Source organism: Lontra canadensis, unplaced genomic scaffold (genome assembly GCF_010015895.1).
Source record: "Lontra canadensis isolate GAN:19392208 unplaced genomic scaffold, GSC_riverotter_1.0 scaffold5, whole genome shotgun sequence".
NCBI classification, from domain to species: Eukaryota; Metazoa; Chordata; class Mammalia; order Carnivora; family Mustelidae; genus Lontra; species Lontra canadensis.
The window spans coordinates 36,294,408-36,321,756 of NW_022630999.1; the positions used below are offsets into that span (position 1 = coordinate 36,294,408).

The 27,349-nt window shown below is 50.0% G+C and overlaps 1 protein-coding gene and 1 long non-coding RNA gene across 2 annotated transcripts in view; one reads left to right on the forward strand and one right to left on the reverse strand.

Annotated features, from left to right (window-relative positions):
- LOC116864328 overlaps positions 1 to 10,737 on the forward strand; it is a 52,381-nt gene extending 41,644 nt beyond the window's left edge. Inside the window, exons 2-3 of the long non-coding RNA XR_004381994.1 lie at positions 10,239 to 10,338; positions 10,643 to 10,737. This is a non-coding gene — a long non-coding RNA (uncharacterized LOC116864328). The remainder of the gene's footprint in view (positions 1 to 10,238; positions 10,339 to 10,642) is intronic.
- On the reverse strand, positions 3,728 to 17,364 carry STC2 (stanniocalcin 2). The gene is made up of 4 exons (XM_032851834.1): positions 16,657 to 17,364; positions 14,232 to 14,374; positions 11,556 to 11,767; positions 3,728 to 6,540 (listed from the first exon to the last, which is right to left on the reverse strand). The coding sequence occupies exons 1-4, from the start codon at positions 16,805 to 16,807 to the stop codon at positions 6,138 to 6,140; spliced, it is 909 nt and encodes a 302-aa protein (XP_032707725.1). The 5' UTR covers positions 16,808 to 17,364; the 3' UTR covers positions 3,728 to 6,137.
- Between the last annotated feature and the right edge of the window lie 9,985 nt (positions 17,365 to 27,349).

A 27,349-nucleotide genomic window follows, 5' to 3' on the forward strand; every position in this document is an offset into this window, starting at 1 on the left:
GTGTGTTGAATTTTATCTGATTTGACAGCTTGGCACTCTTTTAGACATTCATTCATTCATTCATTCATTCATTCACTCTGTGCAATGGCTGGCTGCTGGGCAGACATGAAATTTTGTACAAGTGACATGGGCTCATCTCTCATGGCATTTGGATCCCAGGGTTGTTACAAAACCAAGGATGAAATAAAAATCCTAGCTTGGGTTTGAAGAGAGTACCGCAACGTTCTCTAAATTCTCTTATGGCAGCCCGTCCGTGTCTGTCACCCTGACAGAGCCCTGCTTTGAGAAGACCTGGGGGATGAGGGCCCCAATGGAAATTCAAGAGAGGGAGGCCAGGAGCCCCTGAGCCACCATTCTGACGGGGCCACCAGGGAAGGGGACCCTCCAGCCCTGCTTGCCCCAGCGGATGCCATGTGGATAAGAAACTGACCACCTGACTGGGCCCTTTCTAAATTTCTGACCCACAAAACGGGGAGCAAAAAAAGTGATGGTTTTAATTTGCTCTGTTTTGGAGGTAACTTGTCGACATAGCCGTCAACCACTAGGGCAGAATTCTAGGTCCTGATCATCTATCCTGCACAAAGCCATCTTGGGCACCCTTGGTCCTTTGCTGACTCGGGAAGGCCAGCAGGCGGACGGTCGCCGTCCTTGTTAGCAGGCCGCTTTTTTTGTTACGTGGGCACTCTCCTTAACTTGAAGAACCATAAAAAGTCCTGGGAACCAACTAAAGAGAAATGGAACCAGCTGCTTCTCCTCTGCACCTGATGAATGATTGCCCTGCCTCTGAGCACTCCTGGGGGGAGCTCTTCTTGTCCCTCCCAGTTTTTGTTCACCTGGGCAGACTTGCTGGTACACGGTGGCTGGGGGGCCGCATGCCCTCAGGAGCCACGAGGCTTGGGTTCTGTTGAGCAAGCATCAGGGTTTATCCTGGTGGGCCAATTTCATGCATAAGCTTAGGTTGGCTTTGTGTGTGTTTTTTTTTTTTTTTTTTTTTTTTTTGTTCTCTTCAGGGAGTGACTTTGTGTGTGTGTGTTCTTTTTGGGGAGTGAAAACAACTGAGTCGCTTATGCAAGCGGCAATGCATGACTCCTAGCCCAAGGCTTCTGTTGCTCTTTTCTTCTCTTCTCCGCCCACAAAAAATAATTTCACATGAAACCTGTGCTCTGGCCAAGGCTTGTCCCCTCCTCGGCAGGGGGCTTTCTCTTTTGTTGACTTTAGAACAAATTCAGATTTCTGTCTCCAGATTTTGGGGTGCGCAGCTCCAGCTTCCTTTGGAAACTTTGCTTAAATACCAGCATACTTGGAAACCCTTCTGCCTTCTTCCTCCCACAGTCTAATAATTTCTGGACTGATGGATTGGAGCTGGCCCGAGGGCTGGGGGCAGGGAGCCAGCTGCCATGTTTGAATGTGGTGTGTTTCACCCACCTTTTCACACCTGGGCGGAGACACTGCAAGTTAAACTGAGCAGAGTGAGCCCTGGGATGGGTTGGCATGCCACCTCTAGAGCTTGCTGGCCTTGGATGAGCTCCAGGCATATTAAGATACCTTTGAGCCTCAGTTTCCCCATGTGCAAAATGGGGTTCCGAATAGTGCCGGTAGAACACATGGGGAGCACACGAAACTAGATTCACAAGAAACTGCAGGTGTCATGAGGAGGGTGATGATGGCGGTGATGATTTCAAGGGAGCCTGGCTTCTCAGACAGAGCTGGCGACTGGGTGGGCTTAGCAGAAAGAACTCTAGCCACAAATTCACAAAAGCCAGCTGCTCCCCAAAGTTTCCTGCAGCTGCGCCCAAGAACCTCCAAAAAATTACCTACATTTGGGGCGCCTGGGTGGCTCAGTGGGTTAAAGCCTCTGCCTTCAGCTCAGGTCATGATCCTAGGGTCCTGGGATGGAGCCCTGCATCGGGCTCTCTGCTCCGCGGGGAGCCTGCTTCCCCCTTTCTCTCTGCCTGCCTCTCTGCCTACTTGTGATCTCTGCCTGTCAAATACATAAATAAAATCTTAAAAAAAATTATCTACATGCACAGAAAAGTGATGAGACTCCATGATTCTTCTGCTTTCCCTTATCTGAACCAAAATTTGAGCCTTTGCTGAGAGGAAAGGTGAGGGCAACAATTTTCCTTTCTGTTCTAAAGCAGAGCTCCTCGGAGGTGCTATAAATATAAGAGTATAATTATTCTTTCTCTGAGCCTCATGTAAAATGGGAATAATACTCATTGGCTTAAATCAAGAATAAATCAAATGTGGAGATTCTAAGGCCGATGTGGGGGAAAGCAGGGGGGCTTAGAGTCGCAGAGCTGGGTTTGGTTTCAGATCCCCACTGCCCCCCCGCCAACCCCATTCACTAGCCAGGGTTTGGTTTGGGTCCAGCTGCTTTAGCTTTCCCTATCTCGGTTTCTTTGCCTGTAAAATGGGGATGATACCCGCTACTTATAGGGTGTAGTCGGGGTGAGATGATGTATGTGAAATGTGTGGCTGAACACCTGGTGCGTGGTGGGTGCACTGTGGGAAACGGGGACTCCAGCTCTGTTTCGCTGTGGTGAGGCTGAACTGTGGAGGAGGCAGGAGCTTCCCTGCTGGCACCAGACCGCTGGGCTGTCATGCTGGTGGCATCGGCCACAAACTCAGTCTGCAAGAAAGGGTGGCCAGGCCGCAGGGGAGACCAGGGTCTCACAGGTGAGACCAGAGGGAGCTTCGAGGATGTCCCTAATGGTTGGGGGGCTGGTGCCCCCAGGCAGGCTGCATGGAGTTCGTTTACCTCTGTGTCTTGGTGACTCAGGCAGTGTTTTGGACAGAGTCCCTCCAGTGGAGGAGAAACCCAGGAGGGTTGTCTTCACCTGGTTTCCCTTCCTGTAAACCAAGCATCTGGCATTTTAAATGGACTCAAAACTCACTTGCGCACAGCCATTCCCCCTATGCACTGGTTTGTCCAAAGCGCTCTCAGATAACAATGCTACTCAAGGGAAAGCCATTTATTTGAAATCTTTATTAATGAATGGAGAAAAATAATGCAATGTGACAACGTTCAGGTCCTGCTGTCTAAATCCATAACAGAAACAGACATTATTACTTAACAAGCTCACGTGGTGCCAATTCTGAGACCAGACGAGGTTGTCCTTCCTTAGGAAATGGGCTCCGGTAGCATTGTTTTTCCATATTGTTCTAGCAAAGCCTTTTACTTGGTTCAAGCTTAAATGTCTCTGTGTGTGTGTATGCGCGTGTGCATGTGTGTGTGTGTGTGTGTGTGTGTGTGTGCATGTCTAAGTATGACTACAGCTCTGGGCTGTTGTTTGCTATTTATTTGGTTTCAGGTGCCAGCATTTTGCTGTACTAGGTCCTCTCCTTTCAGAACAACAGGGCTATTTATTGATACAAAGGAGAGGTGTTCAGATCATCTTGTTAAGATGCAAAGCTCAAAATAAACGCCGTATCTTTATTTGGAAATCCACATCCTTCCTTAAAGGAAGGCTCAAGAGTCAATTCGTACGAAGTATGAAGCCCAAGTTGCGTGTCTATTTTTAATGACTACTTTGCTTACATTTTAGATTGTACAAATGCCGTGTCAACTCTTGTAGGAATTTGGACTTTATTCCGTTTTGAGCCAAAGAACCTTCACGATAAATACTATTGTATGCTTCAAAAACGTTAAGAACCAGAATGAAATGAGAGCTACCTGACTTTTGAGAAGCAACACACTAGTGGTATGAAAAATAGACAACAGAGATCAGTGACAGGGTTCAAATGAACACAGTAAGCCATTTTATGCCTTGGGGGAAAACACTTGAAATAATAAATACAAATGACAAATATTTACAATAGAAGCAACAAATGGGACATCAGTAGGTGAACACATAAGACATTTACACTGAGGAAAATATAAAAGTGATGCCTTTCACACATCCAGCCCAGGAGCCGGTGAACAAATGAACAGCTGACCCAGCAACGCGGGAGAATGTTATTGCTTCAGCTTTTGAGTGATGTAAGTAAAACAGTAACGTGCTGCAGTGGTCCATGGCATGAGACAGCCACGGTTTACGTTCGGTTCCCATGGCAGAGCCTGACACACCCGTCCTCCTTCCCCCGAGGGCAGAGTGGGATTAAGCGCACCATCTCTCTTGCTTTCTGCAGCTCTCTTTTTAGGTGCTTCTCCCAGCATTTTGTCCCCTCCCCACTCCCCCCCCACACCCAAATGGTTTCTTTCTAACCTGGATCATGGAAGATTGGGGAGCTGACCTTCCAGCAGCAGCATGTCCTGGCACTGATGAGCTTGGGTTTGGGGTAATAAAAACACTAGCCGGGTTTTGGGTAAGGGCATTCCCTGGAACAAATTAGAGCAGATAAATTTAGCTTCTTTATCTCTGGCCTTGGGTCGCTTCGAGGGAGAGCTATAAGCTGATCAAATGGAGGGTGCATACTTTTTTGCCAGCTCACTAGAATGGGGGTCCCAAAACTCGGGCCCAAGAGCCAGATCCAGGTGGGCACCTGTTAAATGCAATCTTACTGGAGCAGAGCCAGGCCTGTTGGTGACATGTTGTGTTATATATGCCTGCTTTTCGGCCACAGTGACAGAGGGGAGTACTTGGGACAGAAACTGCATGACCCGCCAAATGAAAAACAGTGTAATTTACTCTCTGGACCTTTACAGAAAAAGTTTGCTGACCACTGCTCTAGAAGGAACTGGCCCAGATCACCTGTCTACATCTTGTAATCCTGGCCTCCTGTTTGAGTACTAGCTGCGAGAGAGAAGCTTTAATATTGATAACTCAGTAGGCAAGAAAGAAAAGGCCTATCTGTGGAACGTTTTGAACAACCCCAAGAACCCCATTCTGCTGACCCTTTGTTACAGTCCTCTTCCCACTCCCCGCTCCTTGCCTTGGATTTTTAGCTCTGTCCCTCCTCTCTGCCTTTATTTTGTCCACTCGGACTGCTTTCTTCATTGTTACATTCCCAGTCCGGATCTGGAAAATCCTGTCCCTCAGTGCTTCCTGGCGGTCTCCTCCATTTATGTAAAAGGTCAGCCTTCCCTGCTAGAAACCACAGCCCCCTCTGCTCTCTTCCCCCCCTTTCCGTCCTGCACACCGAGAAGCCCTATTTCCGACTTGGCCTCAAGGCATCAGGTACAAGGCTTTATCGATCTTGGCTGAGGGTCAAGGTGGGGTAACCAAATGCTAAGGAAAAAAAATCTGTCAAATGTACTTCTCACGTGTGCATTTTCCTCCAGAGATGTGGTTTGCTCTGAGTGGCTGCGAGCCCACGCTGGGCAGGCAGACACATGGCTACATCGCTCTTTGATTCCTTTTAAAAGAGCACTCAAAAGAAAAAAAAAATCATCCCCAAAAGATGGGCTGTATTTCTTTTTCCTTTGAGCTGGTTTTAATGACCCAGTTGCTTTGTTCAAAAGCCATTTATTTAGACGACAGGTATGTAGATGTAAGTGGATAAATAAAAAAGTGAAATAGAGATTCGAAGCAGTGGTTAATATACAGACACACAGGGACCACTCCCTCGGACATGGTTCCCCCAGACGGAACAATGGCTCAGAAATTACACTTAGAACCCTTGCCCTCCCCATCCCCAGCAGCTCCAAACCTCAAGGTCCCATGCAAGAAACTGAACTTCCATTTGGCACCAAGCATCCACGCAGCCCCCATCTCCTTTCCACCCTTCTGACTCCCAGGGCGGGTTTCACATTCACTGCTGCACCCGGATCCAGCCTGCCCTCTGCCAAGACAGCACCAGAAGCTGCGGGCCTGGAGCCCAGCACCGAGTGTGCGGTCCAGTCTGACCCCTGCCCTTCCCCGGCCCAACTCCCCCACAGCAGAGCACACCGCGGGCCGCCGCCCAGAGGCTCCACGGATGGAAAGAAGACAAAGTTGCACGGAGGCCGCGTGCACGCTCGCTTAGGGATGTGCAAGTCTGGGAACCCTCCGCGGGCCCAGCTGAGACCTCGCTGCTGCCCAGGTCGCCTCTGCCTCACCTGTTCGTTCCGCTAGCACACACCTGCATCAAGTCCGCAATCCCCACCAAATCCTGCGTGTAGACATCCCCCCTCTTTAATGGCAAATGTTTTGGAATGTCCATAGAGAAGAAAATGGACGGCATGGAGGAAAGGTTTCCCGGCCAGGCCTTCCGTTTCACCTCCGGATGTTGGAATACTCAGACTGTGCCTCCTCCCACTCGCTGCTTCCAGAAGTCCCCTGGCCCCCATGGCTGGCGGCTCGGCCCTGGGCATGGGTGTTTGGGTGGCTTTTGCTACCTTGCTCTCCCTTGGCACCTCTGCCGGTCTCCCGACTGCTGGGCCCTGAGAGGGGCTGATCTGCCTCCCCGTGGCGGGCCCTGGAGAGCTTGGCTCTGTCTGCCTGGAGCAGACGCTCAGGGGACACCGTGGGGGGCCTCTGGATGGCCGAGGTACAGAAGCTCAAGATGGAGCACAGGCCTCCCCAGTTCTGCTCGCACTGTGCCTGCACGCTGTGGGTGACGGCCTCCTTCACCTCTTCCCCGCACGTCAGCAGCAGGTTCACCAGGTCCACGTACGGTCTGGAGACGGAGAGCAGAGAGAGAAAGAGAGAGAATGGAACCAGTCCTGAACGGGCCACAGAGGACATTGAGGGTACCAGGCACAAGGGACATATGGCTGAGGCCTTAGTTTGGTGAAAGAGATTTCAGGAATTACTTCAGGTCTTTATCCATCTCCTAAGGAGTGCTGGCCTCGGCCGCTATTTCCTAGATGGCCATTACCTCCCAGGCTCCTTGCTGGGGACTGGAGACAGGCTGGTGCCTGAGCCTGCTACCACCAGGAAAACGGCCAGTGACAATTTGCAGGTGCATAGTGACTCTGGGGAAGGCGGGGGAGAATGCCAGGTAGGGCGGCTGTGTGAGTGTTGAAAAGGACTGTAGGAGAGCTCTGGGCATGTTTCCCGTGTGCCAGCTAGGAGGGTTTCAGTGGGAGGAGTAGAGAAGTGTCTTGGGGCCAGTGGAATAAGAGGCAAATGGTGAAGGATTGGAGCTACCTAACTGAGGGCTCTCTTTGGCAGGGGAGGAGGAGCCATCAAAGATTTGGGGCTGCAGAGCTCCACATCGCCCTCTTGCCACGTGGTGTCAGTGGGGCTGGCTGGCTTTGCACTTGGTGCCACTCTCCCGGGTCAATCTTCTCTAAGTGAGGCTCCCCAGAAGCCATTTTCCCATGTCTGTGTTTGCCCCTGCTTTAGGCTCCTGATGAAGGGTGTTTCTGGAAGGTCCTGGATGCACTTCCCTCTGTACTCAGTGGAGAAGGGTGGGAGGCAGACCACGGCCCTGCAAAGTCACTTCCCATGGAGCTCTCCCCCATTCCTGGTACTAAAGTTCGAAGACAGGGAGTGGCTATCTAGGCATCTCTGTTCTTCCAGTCTGGCTTGGCTAGAACTGGAGGTGAGGGCTGGCCACAAGGGGCGTAGGTGTTGAGATGAGGGCCGGCAATCTGTGAAATACGCACATTTGGTTCTGGCTCAGGCCATCCAGCTGCCCTGGGTTGTTCTTTGGGAAAAATGCTGGAGGAAGAATGAGCACATCATGCCGACACAAGGGTGGGAGGTGTGTGCCGCGGACGGGAACAGCGTGCCTGCTCTTTACGGGCCCATCTGGTAAGAGGTGTCCCCCACAAGGGGCTCTCATAGCCCACTCACTGAGCCCTTCTCACATCTCACTGGCCTTCCAAAATCCCCAGGGAGGGTATAGAATGTTTCACGGGGCTAACCAGCATTCTTTAGCAGTCCTTGGCCAGCAAAGTTTCTGGGTATCTCGGCCCATGAGCACTGCAGCTCTGGGCCATCGCCTCGGGCAGGGCAATCACTCTGGAACGTGAGATCACTTATGAGGAACAAGACTTTTTTCCTCTGTGAGCCAGGACCACCTGGGTGGCTGCCTGTTAGCCTACTTCATCTTCTCTTTACAAGCTGGCAGTTGCTAGGCAGAAGAGCAGATTGTGTTTTAGGACTTGTGAAGTAGTTCCCTGCCATTTTTATGAATTAGTCCTCAAGTTGTAGTTGAACTGTCCTCATGTCATAGATGTAAAAATGGAGATGGCTGGTGGTGGGGGGAGGGCGGGGGAGAGGAGAAAGTCAGTTTTTGGAAGCTTCTGGGCTGGGAAGGCCTAGAGCTGGGCTGAGAGCAGAGAAGAGGAATGTTCCGGCTGATAGAGATCAAGCTGCCTTTTAAGGCCTACTTGATGCCTTTGGAGTCAGAGAGTCTGTGCATGGCTGATGGACAGGGTGCTTCAACTCTCTAAGGCAGGCCCCTAACAGTGACAAGGACAGTGATAACACTCCTCTTCTCGGGCTGCGAGAGGGGGCCATGGGGCAACACAGAAGCAATGCTGCACGCATATTTGCTTTCTTCTATCTTTTGACAACTAGCAACCGACTGCCTCAGGGAGCTCAAGGTCACGGAGCATATCTGCTACAGCAGCGTCAGGATTTCAGTGTCTGATTTGTACCTGCCCCTCTCTGGGGCAACAGGAGCAAATTGCGGGGGCTGAGAATCTGTCTTTTTGGGACCAGCCCAGTGATCTTCTTCCAGTTTTCTTTCCCCAGAGTAAGGGGAGGGCTCTCTTGGGAATGTACGGACTGCCTCCTGGCCTCCTTTGCCAGGGCAGTCTGCCTGCAGATGAGCTCTCAGAACCCCAAGGCGGATCCGAGAAGGCTGGACTAGCGAACGCTCTCTCCTGCCTTTGGCGCTCGCTCCCGAGGAGAAAGCTGTGAGCCATGGGGAGGGGTGTGTGTTAATCTAAGCCGTGTTTTGAGCTGGCATGGTGCCTTCTCAGGCTGCAAGCTCAGCCCGTGTCTAATGACAAAGCCCAGCTTTCTCAACTGGGTGTCAGCAAGGCTAAAGGATTTTTAAAAATACTTGGAGGGGGACGTGCCTGGAGGCTGCCAGCACCCAGTGACAGGGTGTGTGGTGGCCAAGGCAGTTGATATGGAGAAAGTGGGGCAGGAAGGGGTGAGAGGAACAGAGGGAAGCGGAGAGCTTGAAGGGAGCCACTTTAAGCAGACATGAGTGTTTTGGGGATGGATAGGGATTGGGTTGAGGAATGGGGGTGATGTGGATTCTGGAGTGACTGTGACTTCCTCTTCTCTAAAGGGAAAAGAAAATTCAGTTCTCATTTTCTTATCTGAGACCAATGCCACGCATTCTTAAATGGCCTTCTTGATATCTGGGGACTGATGGGATCCTTTGTGCCCAAATCAGTGAAGACAGTTAAAGGACAACACCATCGTTCAGCTTGAAGTTGAGCTGACGCACCCCATAGTCATGGCTTCAGAAGGAAGGTAGTGGGGTGCTGGGGGTAGCTGGGGTTCGGTGAGACCCGCTGCCTGGATACACTGGCTTAGCGAGAGGAAAGAGGACTTGTGTGCAGGCAGTGAGTGTTCTTAAAAGAGGCCCAGCCTAACTTATGGGGTGAGTCACCTGCATTCCCAGAGTGGGCTGGGGTGGAGGGCTATGTGTTCATTCTAAATAATATGAAGAGCCCCTGAGAAGTAAAAATCTCATGGCCCCATGGGCCATGTTTCCACAGAGGAGGTACCAGAGAAGCCACAGCACTTTACCCCTTCTTAAATTCCAGAGGGAGCAAAAAAACCCTTCAAAACCTTTGGTTTTCCCAAAGAAGACTTTTCTCCAATCTTAGAAAAGACAAAGTCTTGTTGCACTCCAGGAATGTCTTACTGATGTATAAGCTCATTCCCTTCCTCCATCCTTGAGGCCAAGAAGCTATAGTGGATGACAGCGGACTGAGGACAAAGGAGCTTTGGGAGTCTCTTAGCCATGGGGCATTTGCCTCTTTCCAGGGGCAGCTTGAAGGAAGGGACCTTTACAGCGCTCTCCTTATATAATGGGGGTATAACTGAGAAAAGGGAAGAACCCCCTGCTACATCTGGGAGCCCATGAGTCTTTCACAGGTCCAGTATGGAGAGAGCAGGTCAGGAGCTAGGAGGTCCCATGTCTATTCCTGATAATCGGCTTGAGTTGTAGGTACTGCCAGTTCCCAAGCTGGATAGTGGGGATCAAACCTCAGAGTCAGATCTTGAACCTCTTAGCTGCCCTCTCCTCTTCTGTTAGGTGGAGAGAGTAATCTCCACCAGGCCGCCCTGTTGGGAACGATAAATGAGACCGTCCAGGTCAAGTCCCTTGCCCACTCACACAATGATAGCGATTATCATTATTGTTGTTGTTGAAGATGTTGTTGCTCTGTGTCTTTACAGGTATTTGGAAGAGTGATAACTATTTCATAGGGTGTCAGTGTGACTAAGGAGAAGACAATATCACTTTGCTCTTGGCAAGAGCTGCTGGCAGAGATTCATGGTAAATCTTCGAATTCTAAAAGGGCACTGGGCGCGTTGCAAGATACCCAGACCCTCCTAACCCGCTGGAAACTGGTGGGTGATGGCTGCTGTCCTCTATGATCTAAGCAGTGTGTGCGTGGGGTGGGGAGTCGCCTGCTTGGTGGCATAGCTGGGGGAAGGCCATGGCACCAACTGAGAAGCAAGAGATCATAAAATTGTACTGATTTGGCTCCGTGAGCCACTGTGTAAAGACCAATGGTGCCATCAAGCTGGATGTGACTCGTTTTGCTCTGCTTAGCAAGTGGCCTGCTTTCTGCCCTCAGTCTCTGAGGAAGAAGCCATTGTGACCTACTGCCCAGGCTGCATGTCAGGAGCACCTGGGTACCACATGCTCTCTCACTTTGCAAAGTTTAGGATCCTACAGATGGGAATTTTTTTTTTCCTTAAGGAATAACATTTCTGGGGTTTATTACTGAATTGCAAGTCTTTGAATAAGCAAGTTCATATTTACCCACTTTGGCAAAAATGTGTTTAGCTGATTCAAGTTCTTGACATGGGTCTTGTGTTTTCTCTGGGAGGGAATCAATGTATTAGAGAAGGTGAACTGGACCTTCTGAGGGAAATGAAGGCCATGGGGGCAGGAAAAAGGGCTATTGCTCTCAGTTCTTGGCATTGAAGCCTCCGGAGCTGGATGACCTGGCTTTGCCTCTCAGTCTCTGTATGACCTTTACTCTAGTGAATCTCAGCTTTCTGATCTGTAAAATGGAGAGGAGAACGGTACCTTGCTCCCAGGGCTGCCGTGAGGATCTGGGGAAAGATTCCCGAAAACCACTGAGCACAATGCGTGGCACTTAGTAAAGGCTCAGCCGCTGTGATGGGCTCTTGGCTGTCTGCTGGGGCACCTGTGCAGCCGCTTGGAATACTCAGAACTGTCGGGATCTGCGCTGAGGGGAAGGGGAAGCGTATTTCTGAAGCCTACACATCTCTCGCTTAGTACAATATTTTCTGTTTCTATGGCTCATGCTTTTGAAACCAATGGTGGACATTTCTTTCACTTTTCTTGAAGGCCAGCAGGAAAGGGCCTCCCAGGGGAGTCCACGCAGCTTTCTGAGGTAGAGTGCAACCTTTCCCATTTGGTGGGAGGTCGGCCTCCAGACACAGGCCCCTCAAAGTCCTCCACACCAGCCTGAGGAGCGGGCCCCCTCCTTCCCACGGCCCCTGTGGGGCGGCACTCACTCATGCAGCAGTAAGTCCTTGAAGTGAATCATCTCCACCATCACCCGCGTGTTCTCCTGGGCGGCAGAGCACAGGTCGTGTTTGAGGTAGCATTCCCGCTGTAACTGGAACACCATTTCCTTAATGGCAGGGCACTTCCGGCTTATGCAGCCGAACCTGTGCCGCAAAGCATGGGCCTTACACTTCAAGGCATCTTTGATGAATGACTTGCCCTGAGAACAGAGAGGACAGAGAAGAGAGAGAGGGGCAGAAGAGACAAGTCCTTGTCAGAAGCTTGCCAGTCACACTTCTTGGCCTCGCACGGGATTTTTGTTGGACAACTGAACCCCAAGGTCCTGCCTCAGACTGATGTCCATGCAGGCGACAGGCTGATGACCGTCAGGAGGTATGTCTGGAGTGACAGTACACCTCTGGCATTTGGCCAAAAAGGATGTTACTTTGGGAGACTAACAAATTTGCCTCCTTCCTCCCAGCTGCTCTACTAATTTCCCTCATTCTGGGGCTTCTGTGGCCGTCTGTCCTCTAGGCAGCCCAGGGTTGGCTGCTTGGGGGCAAACTTTCTGGAACCCAAGGGGAATGTGGCCAGACATAAATCCCAAACTCCCAGCAAGAGCATTTCCCAAGGAGAAGGTGCCTGCTGATCTAAGTCTCACATCATTGCGTTTTCCTCCAACCCCACGAGGGACATTGAAATTGGGTGCTATCTGTGCCTCAGTGCCTCCCATGGCCCCCAACCCATACTCATGTCTCCTCCTATCCTTCAAGGAGGAGCATTCTTTTCCTTTTTGAAACTGTTAGGATTATTGCCTCTAAAAGGCACGCCTGGCACTCTGCCTGGCAGCATCTGGAGTCTGAACTGCCCAACTGACAGCCCCTCCCCCACAATCCCTGCCTCTGAGTGGCTAAGGCAGCCAGGCATACATCTGGGCCCCAGTTCTCTTTCCTGGCAACCCCATGAGATTGTTCTTATCCTAGAAAGGAGACAGCTGTTGGGGGTGCGGAGGCAGGCTGGGGCATGAACTCCCTTATCAGCCTCTCAGGGCGGGGAGGCATTGTGGGATACCTACCTAGGGATCCCCACTCCCCATTACTATAGAAACAAGCTGTCATTGGAGAGGGCACCCCTCTGTTTTAGACAGGCCTGGAAGTAACTGAGTAGAGAAAGAGAACAGGTTTAGGTTGGAAGTGGGAAGCCAGCCAGCACATTTAATTCAGTTCTTCCTTTAGAAGCAACCGAAATGTCTACATATAGTGTCCGGTTGCTGAAAAAGCCCCTCCCCGTGGCCCCTTTTGCTCTGACTTTCCAGCGGGAGCCAAAGAAGATGGAGGGTGGGGTGTGTCAGTTCATGGAGAAGTCACATGCTGGGGACCAGCTTGAAAGGGATGCTTCTCACTTGAGAGCATACTCCTCTTGGTTGAGAGAAAAAGGAAGATTAATGTATTTGAGGGCTGCGGCAATCTGTTTTGGTATTCTTCCCTGACATCCTGTGGGATCGCCCTTAAATACATATCTTTCCCCCGGATTTCCTATTACGTTTCCTAATTCCAGTTAATCCAGAAGGGATGCTCTATTAGGGAGCCTTGAGGAGTTCAGACGTTCTACTCTTTCCTTCCCTGGTCTCTGTTTCCCACCCCCTGCCACCCCACATCCTCTGCTGTGTAGGCTCCCAGCCCTCTCGAATCCCTTTCTGGTTCCCAGGCATTGCTTTGTCAGGCTCTCTACAGCATGTCAGTAGATGGTGGCGGGTGGCATTCGTAAGTCACACTGTAACTGTTGGCCTTCTTCAAATGTTGTCCCCACTCTCCAATTGTAGGGGAGAAGAGGTTGGTGAGATAGAACAACAGGGGGCTTTGTAGCGCACATATGGGCTGGGGAGAACATGGAGAAGGTGAGCCTGATGCCACCTGCCACCTGAAATGTATTTGGGTTGTTAGCACTGGAACCATAGGGTGGCTTGCCAGGTTCTTGCCCTACCCCAAGCCACCACTAGGCTTTTTTTTTCACCCTGGCTACTCTGGGATAGCTGGAGTAGGTCATGCCTTGTTAGAGGACTCCATAGAGCAGGACTCATTTGGGGTTTTTGGGTTGGGTGAGGAGGGTCTGCTACTTAGGAGGAAGAAGTCTGTTATTCTGGAAGCCCTGAATTATCCCTGTTACCTGCTCACACACCCATTGGAGATGATGAGTTTCTCTGAAGTTTGTGTCTCATTTATTCTCCCCAAGTAGGTGAAAACAGGTCTTGGAATGTATAATTGGAGGCCCTGTCCTCCCCCCCACAAACCTGTTTCTAATGTGATGGGCCTTGCAGACTGAGTTTTGGGTGGCCAGACATAGTGTGTCCCCTTACAAGATGTTTATTATTTGTTCTGCCTTTTGTGTTCTCTGTTAAGAATGCTTAGATGATTGTTCAACTTGCTCTCCATACCACTTTGCCTGTGTAGACACAGCTTAAGGGTGGAGAAGGACTTCACCTACTCCATGACAGTTCTGGGAACAGAACCCCATGAGTGATGTGGGAAGAAACTGTCACCCTGCTCTTCACCAAGAATGGTTCTTGCAAACGCTAAAAAACACCCTAAAGATCAGCTAAGGAGACCCGTTCACAAGTCCTTCCAATGAACACTTCAATCATGCAATGCCAACCTAAAACATTTTGTGCTCTATGTGGTTTTTACCTGGGCATCAAATTTTCCAGCGTTGTGCAGAAAAGTCATGCAAATCCCATGTAAGCCTCGAATCTCACAAGAGTTGTTCTCGAAACATTCAAACACACCACACCCCACATCGCCAGCGTTGACCAAACAGTGTTGAATTTCCGCTAAAATGAGAATGACATACAAATATATACAAAATTCTCAGCCATGCTGGGGAATGCAGAGAGGTCGGCTGAAATACAAGCTAGTAATGACTACAAGAAAATTTAAGAAGATAAAGTTAGAAATGACTATTTCAGGATCTAAAAAGCTGGGCAAGGAAATGCCATTGCTTAATGTCCTTATGAAAGTGTCATTATTTGTAAATGCTGTATCTGTAAAAAATCAGCCAAACCTATGTTACAAAGATCACAATCAGAAGTTAGGTCTGAGCACTCCATTTTTTATCCTTTCCATGGTCTTCAAGTCTTTGTGAAAATACTTAGTTTGAGGGTGCCTGGGTTAAAGCCTTCGGCTCAGGTCATGATCCCAGGGTCCTGGGATGGAGTCCCATATGGGGCTCTCTGCTCAGCAGGGAGCCTGCTTCCCTTCCTCTCTCTCTCTCTCTGCCTGCCTCTCTGCTTGCTTGTGATCTGTCCATCAAATAAATGAATAAAATCCTTAAAAAATATATTAGTTTGAAAGCAAAAGCAATTTCAGCTTTCCAAACCCACAGACACAAGGAAGATTTTAAATGATTCGCTTGCTCTCTCCCTTCTGTACTTCATCAATGAAATACCCTTCTCTACTTGGAACTCAAAGCCGCTGCTGTTAAATCACAGCCATTTCCTTCCTGACCCCAAATGCGAGCGTCCAAAAAGCAGTTTCAATTCAGCTTTATGATTCAACACCTAAAAATCAAAACAAAATTCCTATTAAGGCAGCGCCTCCAAACCATCAGCATTAAAAATACCAGGCTAGGGGAGCTGCGGTTGCGAGCAGGCTCAGGAATCGAGCCAAATGGGGGCTAGCCTGCAGAAACGCAATCTTCGCACTTAGAGGCTCCTTTTAAATAGAGATCCGGTGTGAGATATCACTTAATACCCTAGAAATTCCCGCGATCCGGGAGTTTGCTGCGGTCCTTCGCAGAATGTTGCCCTAATTCATCTCTCCAAAAGGATAGACTGAGGGAGTTAACTGTCAGGCTGTCGCGTGCAAGAGATTCTCTTCTGTCCCTCCCCCCACCCACCCAATTCACTGATTTAAGCCAACCACAAAATTACATCAGAAAAGTATATTTTTGAAGAAGGGCGGGGCCCGAGTAGATAATCCGCATTCAGATTAAATCTACCGAGAGAATGAGTGGAGTGTATTTGTGGAGGTCACTAACTACCAAGAATCACGTTCAATTCTCAGGGAAAGCGCTGGAGAGGGGGAAGGGTGGGCGCCGGTCCTAGGCTGAGGCCAGCGCAGGCTGGGGGTGCGGGCGCTCGCGCGTGGAGGTGGGAGACTCCTGAATGATCCCACGCGCGGCCCCGACGCGCCGGGCAGGAGCGCGCAGGGCGGCGATTCACTCGCTGCGGGCGTCCCTAATGGGCACTCGTGCATTCCTGCTCGTGCGGTGAGCGCACGCACGCTGCCGCTGGGTCTCAGGCCCCCAAATTAAGGCGGCGGCGGGGGGCGGGGGGCGCCGAGTGAAGGAGTTCCAGGCAGATTGTCTTTCTCTGCCAGGAGCTGGGAAAAGGGCCAGCCCCGTGCCCTGCACGCCTGGCTCCGCTCGGCAGCTTGCGGGTGAGTGGAGAGCCGATGGAGCAGCAGCCGCGCACGGGTCGGGCCATGTCACCATTTCTTCGCCAGCTGACTGCCCTGGAGAGGGAGAAGGCGGCAGCACCTCAGAGGTACGCTTTGCGCCACCTCCCCCGACCCCTCCCCGGCAAGCAATGCCCCCGAGGGGGAAGTCCACAATACAATCGGTCTCGCCTACAAAGTTCTTGGATGTCGGGCATCTTTTGAGGAGGGGGAAAGCAGTCCTGTCCCGGTCGGCCGGTCGGCTGGGAAGAGAAGTTCTCCGGGGTCAGGGCGCAGGCTGGCTTCGGGGACCCTCCTTGCCTCCCGCGGGCGGGCCAGGATGGAGCAGGGAGCTTTGCACCGGACCGAGAACTCTCGAGCCGGCACTGGCCGTGTCAGGCGCTGCCTCGTTTACCCTCGACCCCGGGGAGGACAGCAACAAGTCCTGTTCCAGCCATTTCATCACCCTGCCAGCACGTGCGGATTCCCCGCGCGCGGAGCCTGGCGCGGACCGCGTCTCGCCTAGCCTCGCGCTTTCCTTTGCATGTCCCGCGCCACCCCAAGAGTTTGCGCGGCCCTAGATGGGCTCCCAGTTCCAGGCAGAGCGCCCGGGGCGCGCTGCTTGGGTGCACCGTGTTGTCTCCCAGCAGCTCCCTGCCGCGGGGGCGCTCGCACTTACCTGTGTTCTGCAGGGACAGGCGGCCTTTCTGCTGGGAGCCCCTGTCTTGGGGACTCTCTGGCGGGTTGGTGGCGTCGGTCCCCCGCGCCGGGTCGAAGGTGGCCAATACCAAAGCCAGGGTCACGAACTGGCCCAGCCGCTCGGAACACATGGTTCTGTGTGTAAACCTCCCGCCCGGAGACCTGGATTCTTTGTGCTCTCCTCCTCTTCTTCCTCCTCCTTGGCCGCTTCCCCTCCTCCTCCCACTCTTCCTCCTTGCTCTCCTTTTCCCTCCTCCTCGCGGCCGCCGCTCGGATAGAGGTTACCCAGCGCCCTCCCGTAGCTCTCTGGAGAGCATGTGACCAGGCCGTTAGCAGCGCCGCGAGTGCCGGGCAATGGCAGGGATGGTGCCTCAAATATCCCTGGAAGCTCTGGTGTCACTTGAATGAAGGAGTCGAGCAGGTGTTGTCCCAGCGGCTGGACCAATCCGAGACCCCCGCCCGTTTGACAACACGACTGGGAGGCGGGGCCTGCGCCCAACTACTACAGGAGGAAGCCGAGCTCCGCCGGGAGCGCCCCACAAAGTTGCAGACCTGGCGCCGGCCACGCGTTTGCGTGCGTGTATGAGTGTGTGTGAGCGCGGCCGGAGACGCGTGCGCGTGTGCGGGTGATCCAGGGCAATGGCCGAACGCACTTTAAAAAAATAAAAGCCAATACCAGCTCCGATTGCTGCTAAAGAGCGGGAGGAGACGGTCTGCGCTGGGACAGCGTCGTACCCCACCTCCACCTCCCACCCCCCGGGCCCCTGGCTCGCATCACACCCACATCTTGCCGGGAAAGTTTCCTCTTTCTGTCGTTTGGAATTCAGTGAGCTCCCCAGACCCGAGACTTGACAGATTGGAGTTTCTTGGGCACAGTGACGCTAGGGGCAAACTGAGCACAGATGGGAATTCCTGGCTTTGTGACGCTTTGCATTAAGGAAAAAAAAAAACAAAACAAAAAAACAAAAAAACAAAAACCTTTCGAACTAAGATAGGAGAAGCACTAGATAGGGCTTGGCCTGAGCAACTGTCCCATCCCCCCGCCCTTTTTTTGCCCCGAATTGGTGGGCCGTGTAACACTTAGTGTGCCAGTTCCTCACCCCTCCCCCAATCCAGACGGATTCCGGGCTGGGCTGCAGGGATCCAGGTGACCGACTGGACTTGCATCATTTCCAGGCGGGTGACAGGGAGGCCCAAGCCGCCCTGAGTCAGCCCGCTGCGGAGCATCGCTTGCCCCGGAGGTGAGAGCTTGAAAGGCAACTTTACGCGTCTCCAATTGGACACACACTTCCATTTCCCCAAAGCGCTACTCGCCGCCCGGCTCCGGATTTCCTTTAGTCTCCAGTTATCGATGGAAATGGGCAAAAAACAAAAACAAAAAACAAAACCCTCAAACCAAACCCGGGGAGATCCTCTCCATCTCTTCCGTCTTGTTGCAGCTTCCTCCCCAAGCACCGCCCGGGCTGGATGGCTCCGGCTTTCTCCCCCGGCCCGCGGAAGCAGGGAGAAAGTTGGGCGCCGCTCTGAGCGCCTCTTCCCCCACTGTGTGTGTACGTGTGCACGCTCACGTCTCCCCGGCGCCGAGGCCGGGGAAAGGAACTGCTCTGGGCACCGTCAGTCCGACGGCTCAGCTCTGGGGGCTTGCGCGGCTGGGGGAGGGCGGGGACGCGAGCGCGGCGGCGGAGAGCCCAGCCGCACGCACTCACCCGGGTCGGCCCGCCCTCGCCCCTCCCCCGCCGTCCCCACCCTCCTCCGGGAGAACAGGTGAGCTCGGGTACCAGCTCTCACCCCCCACCCCCGCCCCGCTACCCGCCCGCGCCTTCTGCGGTAATGCGCCGGGGAGGTTTCATCACCCACTGCCCCCGGCGACGCGGCCCCGGGTTTCCGCGGCGGGACGCACTGCTGCGCCTCGTTGGGGCTGCCATGTGACACGGTTGGGGGAGGGGGTGCGGAGTCGCGGGGGCCAGGTCGTCCTCGGGCCGCCCCCGTTGGGCCTCCGGAGCTTCCCTATCTGGGTCCCGGTTGCACTGGGGCGTAGAGAGGGCAGAGGCGGGAGGCCCGGGTGGCCGCCGCTGACCACAGCTCTACGGCGCGTCGAGCGCCCCGAGTCGGGGGTCTGGGGGGCGGGGGGAGGTCGCCTTCGGAGTGGGCAGTCCACCATCCCCGCCCGACTTTCAGAGCCCCAATAAATGGTCACTTTGAAGGTTTGAGTCTGCAGCCGTGACAAGAAACCGAGCGCTCATGCCCAGGATTCCAACAATTACTATTTGCAGCCTCAGATCTTTGTGGAAGGAGGTGGGGTACAAGTACATTAAAATGGGTGGTTCGCATTTCCCACCCTGCTTTTGTTTGCATAGTTAACTTAGCTTCCTTTATTGCTTTATGAAAAACACTCTCGTGTAGATCCTTAAGAGACAAAACATTAACAAACAAGGGCATTCTGGCCTCTCCAAGAACTCCATAAGCCCCTGAATTTCCTGTGTCGGCTTTTTTCCCAAAAAGCCTCTTGTAGGTGAGAACATGAGCAATATCGGCATTAAAAAAGGCATCTGGTCAATTGGCTCTCTGAGCAACAGAAATAGGCGGGGTCCAGGGGCAGGAGCATGCCCACCTTTGCTGGATGCAGACACTGTAGAGTCTACTTGGCAGAAGGCTCCAACAGGTAGGCAGGTGTAGGTGTCCAGGCTCCCACTTCCTCACTGCCTTTGGTTAGGCACTACCTGGTGTCATGAGGCCCTCAGGGGACCTGCATTATTCAAATCTTCATCTTGAGGCTATTTGCTCTAGGCTCACAGGGGACATTCCTGTCTCTCCCCTGAGCCAACTGCCTCTTTATAGAAGGAAGAGTAGTGGCTAGATTTTTTGAAGTATTGTGAGCCCAGGTACTTGTTCTTAAAGGCTTCATCTGTAGGCCACCTGGCTGGGGCCAAACATCCAGAGAGGAATGCCCATCCTGTTGAGTTCCAACATGGCTGAGAAAATTCTGCTCAACTATTAGGCAGTTTCCTGGGACAACTATCCCAGGCCCTGGCTCTGGGGTGAGAGCTGGGAGGTGGGGAGCGACTGGTGACTTCGTTATAACTGTCCTCATTCTTCTGGCTCTAGAACTCTAGCCTCATTTGGCAGATTGTGGCTGATGAGAGTGAGGGTGGGGAGGGGACAGTAATTATTTTATTATTATAAAGCTAACATGAATGGAGAACAGACAACGGCACCACATACCGAATTTGTGGCTTTGGTGTCTCCCCAGACCTGAGTCCATCCTAGATGGGAACTGGGACTTGGGAGGAGCAGCGGGTGTTGGACAGGACAGCGGGTGTTGTCCCAAGGTTCAGCAGGGAGTCTGGCTGGCTGGGCCCTCCTTCTCAGTTTAAGACCCAGAGAGTGGCGGGAACAATGAAACTGCCCGGGCTTCTGTGGTTGGTGCTCAGGACTCATGTTTTCCTCTAGTTAAATTCAGCTGAACACTTAGTGAGCAGTTTCTTTTTTTTGGAGTGGGGTGGGTTGTGATATTTGGGTCAGACTTTGAGAGATAGGAGAAGATATTGACAAACATAGGTAAGGAAAAGTGAGAGGGCACCACAGTAGGGAGGACCCTCTGTGGGATTTGTATCAAGAATAGGGGTTTCGGGCGCCTGGGTGGCTCAGTGGGTTAAGCTGCTGCCTTCGGCTCAGGTCATGATCTCAGGGTCCTGGGATCGAGTCCCGCATCGGGCTCTCTGCTCAGCGAGGAGCCTGCTTCCCTCTCTCTCTCTCTCTGCCTGCCTCTCCATCTACTTGTGATCTCTCTGTCAAATAAATAAATAAAATCTTTAAAAAAAATAAAGAATAGGGGTTTCTCAGTTTGGTGTTAAGGTGGGCGATAACTGGTGAGGGCATCTGGGGCCCCGTTGTCAAGGCCTTTGGGACAAATCTGTGCTCACCATAGACGATCTTGTTCTTTCATTGTGATGGTATTTAAAGCTGAGAGGACAGCATGCTCTTAGACTAGATTCCCCTTTGGAATTAGGAAACGTGGGAGGCCCAGCGCTGCTGTGGTGAAGGAGGAGGCTGGAGAGAAGAATGGGAAGTAATTCGTTTGAATCCTGATGTGGGTTGCAATGCCCTGTAGGACAGAGGTGTTCCTGCTCGGGTGCGATCAGGTGGGGCGGTGGAGGATGGAAACAGCCCTTAGGTGTCGAGGCAGTGATGTGTAGGCCGATAGGGACTGTCTAGTTCAGGCTTACTGTGAATTCCAGAGCCTGAGTGGAAAACGTGGCTTCCACGTGGAGAGCTCCTCCTACTGCACTTTCCACGTGGAGAGCTCCTCCTACTGCACTCTCCGCCCCGTTGGGGCTGTCTGTCTGGGCTGATGGCACCACCTTATGGTCAGAGAGGGAACTGTCTGACCACAGAGTGGACTCTTCCTGACTCGAGGGCTTGGGGCACTAATATGGGGGTCTCCTGCCCTCTTTTCAATTTCTTTGGCAAATCAATTCATGCGGTCTCCTCATAACAACTGCTTTAGTTGCCTCTTCAAGGAAATCTCTTTTAAACTTTCTGCTTTTCCTCCCCCATCCTTAGCTATCCTACTGTGTAAGCCCCAAATCTACTCTCATCCTGGCTTTCCCCCATCATGCCTATATGACGGAAAATGTGGGCAGACAAAATAGCAAACTGTTGCTATCAACCTCCAAAATTCTTGAAAGCAGAAGTCTGTCCCTAGAAAGTCTCCATCTTTCCCCTTGTTTTCTTTCACTGAAGTGGTTGTTATATTAAATAAACTTCAGGATAAAGGAGAATATGTCTTCAATATTTGGGTTTGTTTGTTAGTACTACAACAAAATTGCTTTCTACTAATTTTTACCGTAAAGTAAAGGGCTTCAATAATGTTATGAGTTAAGGCTTTTGTGGGTTTGGTTTGGAAACCTCACCGTCATTTATAATGTTATTTATTGAAGGAAAATAAATCCTGAGTTCCCAAAACAACCAACTCCCAAAGATTTGGAACACACCACTTTTGTGAATTGGACATTTCCTCTGTGTCATAGATTAATAGTCAAAGTGTATTCATGGGTTGACTGGAAACAAAAGATAAAAAAGAGTTTTTTAAAAACCCCAGGAGAATAGGAACGTTGTCTCCCTCACCATAAATTCGTTTACTGGAAAGAATATAAAGCAGTACACGTCGGGTGTCTGGTTGTGGTTTGAGTTTTGTTGATGCCTTGCTTTGAAGCCTGAGTAGTATTCCGGAAGTCCTCTCTGTTTTCCTTGGGTCATCATTTTTGCTTCCTCATTGTGTGCCAAGACAAACTCCAGGGGAAAATGTCCCAGGCGAGGGGGCTGCTTAGTCTCCATGGGGGGTGCTGGTGGAACCCACAGTATTGGAGAACTGTGTAGCTCGCATGGCTGGGTTTCCATGCTGGTCTGAGAACTGATGGATTTCAAGTGGGTGAGGAGTTTTTTTGTGGGGTACTTTTCCAGTGGCCATATTTTGAAATTCTTCATGAAAGAGCCATATCTGTAAATATGATTTAACTGTCCATGTATTGTCAGAGTCCATTGGGCCTAATTTTGGTTTCTGAGCCCCGCCCCCCGGCCTTAGCAGTTCTGTTTGTAAAGGTTGATGTTTCATGACTTTTGCTCTTTTTAAAGAAATCTTCTAAAGAGCAAAGAAAACATTTACTTAAAAAAAACAGACTAAGACTCATTCTCTCTTGAATTTACCATATGGGACCATTGGAATCATTTATAAATCTAAGGTACTTCATGGGATCTTAGTGATCTTATTTTTCTTATATCTTGAAACATTTTCCATTTTATTTTTATTTTATTTTTTGAAAAATATATTTTTTTTTTATTTATTTGTCAGAGAAAGAGAGAGCACAAGCAGGGGGAGCAGCAGAAGGAGGGAGAAGCCATGGGACTTGATCTCAGGACCCTGGGTTCATGATCTGAGCCGAAGGCAGACACTTAACCAAAGACAGACCTTTAACTGACTTATCTACCCAGGAGTCCCAACATTTTCCATTTTATTACCCTAGGAATTATATCATCATTACCCATATTACTGCTAGTTATTTTATAAAAACACTAAAATAATAAGAAAATGGGAGAGTGATAGAATCACCACTTAGAAGGATGATACAACAGTGAAATAAGCCATCACTACTGCATCACCTTTCTGTTTTCTTACTACATTCCTTAGCATATATTACATCATGTTTCCAGAAGGTGTAGAAGATGGAAGACACCATCTTTATTTCTTTCATAGCATCCAGTTGAAAATCCAGGATTTTTCATCTCCTGTACAAAACAGTAAAGAGGAGAAAATCGACAAAGGAGAATTTTTATTGTAGTTAGACACATCAGAAGGGACAGCAGTGTTGTTGACTCTAGTATGCTAGTAAAATTGCTTTTATAAGCAAAATCTCAGACTATGAGTCTTACAAGATAATAATCTGGATGAATTTTTCTCAAACTTCTGAATCAATGAATAAACAGTATCTTTCCGAGGACAAAGAGAAACTATGATATTCTTATCCAGTTAGTCATTCATCAGGAATGATTTCATCACCCAGTATTTTGCAACAAGAACCTGGACCATCCTGTTTTGCTAAAAGAATGGGAGTCAGTATTCTTTTACCTCTTGTGTTTGGTTACCAGAATGTCCCTGATACAGTCTGCAGATGATGAAGTCAGATGTGTTTACAAAAGTTATCGAAAGGAGATAGATGATATAGAAATGGACAAAAATTATTGGACTCGTTCTTGCTGGTGTTTATGCACATAAACATGCTTTGCAAATTTGGAGAAAAGTAGATGTTCTTCTCTTTAACAAACTTGCGAGCCATCAGAGGTTTGAAAAGTAACTGGTTTTGTCATAAGAGTGCAAGGAGAACCAGAAATAATTATAAGCTAGAATTTATTGGTGATTTACTTGAGATCTGGAATCAGTATTGAAGAGATGGATCTGTCCCAGTTCCTCCATGACAGGTGATGAACAGTTAGTTGCATACAGAGGACATTGTACATTTTGAGCTTATATACCTTCAAAGTCGGGAGAAGGGAATGAAAATTTGCCATATTTAAACCATTAAATTTTGTAATAAAGTTTTTTTAAAAATTTTTTTTGGGAAAGAGAGGACGTGCACATGTGCACAGGGTGGGGAAGGGGTAGAGGGAGAATCCCAAGTAGGCTCTACACCCAGCATGGAGCCTGACAAGGCCTTCAGTCTCACAACCTCGAGATCATGACCTGCACTCACATCAAGAGTTGCATGCTTAACCAACTGAACCACTCAGATGCCCCAAATTTTGTAATAAAGTTTTAAACACTATCCCTTTATTATTACATCCATAAATTACTCATAAAAATAAAAAGGGTCCATTGGACCCTGATGGTAAATGATGCTGACAATTTTTCCTCAGTGTACTGGGGGTGTACTGGGGGTTAAGGTCAGTGAGGCAAAATATCAATTACAAAAATCAAGTAAACCCCACTGTGTTAGTATCCATCCACTCCCAGCCATTTCCCCTTCCCACCTTCCCATACATGCTCACCATTAAGGATTGATGATTATTTTAAATTGGGTGATTTGAATGAGAGACATTGTCATATAGCCTCTCAGGTGATTCTCTCCTTTGGAACTCAGTGCTTCCCAAAGTTCAGTGGGATAAGAATTACTGTACAGGACACATAACATGGATATTGTATTTTAGTGTATGGTATACAGGACTTTCAAAGTTAATTTTGAGCATTGAAGGCTTTTGCTTTGAAACCTTTAGAACCTGATTGTCTTAGTCCGTTGGGCCGCTGTGGCAGAATACCGACTGTGTGACTTATGAGCAGACATTTCTTTCTCATGGTTCTGGAGGCTGGAAGTCTGAGATCTGGGTGCTAGCATGGTTGGGTTCCTGGTGAGATCCTGCTTCCTGGTTACATCTGCATATGGCTTTCTTGGAGTGTGTGTCAGGAGAGAGAGAGAGGGGGAGGGGGAGTGAGAACATGAACAAGCAGGCCGATTGTAAGCTAGGTGTTTGGGATGTCTGGGCAGGATGGTGTTTGTGGAGGAGAGGACTCATAGTTGTGCATCGACCAGAGCTAGACCCCTTAAGCAATAGAGGCAAGCATGTTACCCCCCCCCCATTCTGGGATGTCCTGGGGCATGGGGCTAGTGTGGGTGCAGCAGATGGATTGGACAGGGAGACCTCTGAGGAAGGAACACCCTGAGACATCAAATGGCAAATTAGAGACAGAAAGGAAGAGGTGATTTGAGAAGCTTGTGGGGGACAAACTAGCAAGGTGACCTGCTTGTTGTGCACGTGATGATGTAAGTGGGGAAAATGATGGCAGTTTAGGTCTCTCTTACCGTTCCCTCCTGCACAGCACTGTGTCCCTCCCCATCTCCTCCACGACATCTCAATCAGTGCCATCACCACATTTCCGGATGCTCCAACAACCCCCCATCCCCCACACTGCCACCAGGAGTCGTCTTTGATATGAAGTCAGTCTTTTCCTCCTTCCTTCATGCTTCTGTGTGGAATTTGTCACAGATTCTTATTTCTGATTGCAAAATACATATGATTCCATTCACCTCCCACCATTGCTGCCATCGGCTCCTCTTTGTCTTGTATACTGCTGTGGGATCACCCAGCTGGTCTTCTGCTTCTCCTTTTGCTCACCGGCACTCTCTCTAGTCCAAATTCTCTGCACGGTAGCCAGACTGAAGAAAGACCAAACCAAATGAACCAACAAAAATAAACCCCAAACCAAATCATACCGGTCAGCTGCTTAACCCTAGAAGTCTTCTCAGAATCCCTTTTATACTCCTGACTGTGGGCCTGACGGCACGGCAAAATCTGGCTCTGCTGGTTTTGAAGTCCTCATGGGAGCCACTCTCACCCTTCCCCATTCCCTTCCAGCACCTTCTTTCCACACTGCCAACAGGCCAACCTCTTCCCTGCCTTAGGGCCTTCATGCAGGCTGTTCCCACAGAGCCCTGGATTATTACCTTGTTTATTTATTTAAATGGTTTGTTGTGTCTTATTCTTTCTCCCACTCAAAATGAATTATAAGTGCCTGAAGGAGCTGGTGTCTGCCACGGTCAATGTTCAATCCTTAGCGCCTACTAGAGTCCCTGACTCATAGCAGATTAAGTGTGTGTCTGGTGTGTGTGTATGTTTGGTTATTGGATGACAAAATGCCTCCTGGTCCCATTAGCAAAACTGAGACTTAGGGAGGGGAAGCCCAGGCTGGTGGGGAGGGGTGAACTGAAGGGTGAGTGGGTGTCCTTCCAACTCTTGCCGCATTTCATAGTTAGGCCGAGGCCTGATCGCATACTGCTTTTGCGGGAATTATTCGTGGGTTAAAAGTGCTTTCATGCACGTCACTCCCTTAAACCTCTCTAAAACCTTGGAAGGGTTAGAATTATTATTCCCATTTTACTGATGGAAAACCTTGAACTCAGAGATTCTTGCCCAAGATACACACACAGCTGGAGAGGTCCAAGTCCAGATTTGGACATGAGTACTCAAACTCCCAATTCGTTGTTTTTTATTATTGTCCTGGAAGTCATAACCCACTTCTCCATCCCTACCATTGAACAATAAAGGTTATAGATCATATTGAAAAACACTTTCATTTTGATGCTGAACAAATTGATTTTAGTTAGCATGATGGTCAAAGGAATTCAGTACCTCTGTATGTATATGTAATACTTCTATGTCTTTTTTCCATAAGCTCTTAAAACCTTGAAAAAGGCAGAAGAACTAGGAAGAGAACTAAGTGAAAGAGAGAAAATTAAGAGAAGACCTCAAAGCAAAGAAATGGAGAGGAACAAAGGTAAGATTATAATCTAAAAGGAAGCCAAAGAGTATTTTCCCAAACTTGTTTTTTTTGGCAAGGTCACAAACTAAGGAAATGGGTAACAAGATAAATTAGGCACACAGAAATAAAGCAAGAAGGCGGATAACTGGTGAGGAAAAAGGGAGAAAAGTGCCCCCCAGGGGAAAGCAGAGGAAAGGAGAGGCTGACCAGATGGGGTGACTCTGAGAAGCTTGGGTATGCCATCATCAACTACATGATGTTCATTGTAGGTCTGGCACATGGGGCGTGTTTATTGGCCATTGGTGTCAGCTGACAGTGGAGATGAAGAGCAAGGAGAGTTAATCTATGGAGTGTGCATGTGGGGAACACCTTCTGGATGGGTAGAGAGGGCAGGGGCTTTGGATCAAGATGCCATGAGTTTCACATCTCAGCCTTGACATTGATTAGCTGTGTGACCAAGGCCATGTGACTTAGCCTCTCTGAACTTCAGTCCGTTCAACATAAGCCCAGGGATAAAACCACGTACTTTGTAGGGTTGTTTTGTCAAATGTTGTGTCAAAATGCCTTTGTCAGTGCTTGGCACCTGCCAGGCACTGAATAACCATTGTTTTCCACAGTGATCAAAGCAAGAGGTGATGGTTACTTTCTGACCCACATTCGAGTCTCAGTAGAAACTGTGACCTTCTCTTGCTTTGGGCACCCTCAGATCCTCAGAAGGCAGGAAACAGAGTTGGGGAGCTGTCCCCTCCTCCTACCATGGTTCCAGTGCACCTTCTAGATGGTGAGATCGGGGTGGGTTTCATCTCGGGGCAGCTGTATGGGTAGCGATTGGGTACGTTTTTATTTGCAGGTTACTGTGTGCAAT

Excerpts from the sequence above, each read along its gene's own strand:
- STC2 (XM_032851834.1), bottom strand. The coding sequence starts at position 16,807 with ATGTGTTCCGAGCGGCTGGGCCAGTTCGTGACCCTGGCTTTGGTATTG. Across the intron at positions 11,768-14,231 it reads CTGGAAAATTTGATGCCCAG|GGCAAGTCATTCATCAAAGA; the intron begins GTAAAAACCACA and ends CTCTGTTCTCAG. Across the intron at positions 6,541-11,555 it reads AAGGACTTACTGCTGCATGA|ACCGTACGTGGACCTGGTGA; the intron begins GTGAGTGCCGCC and ends CTCCGTCTCCAG.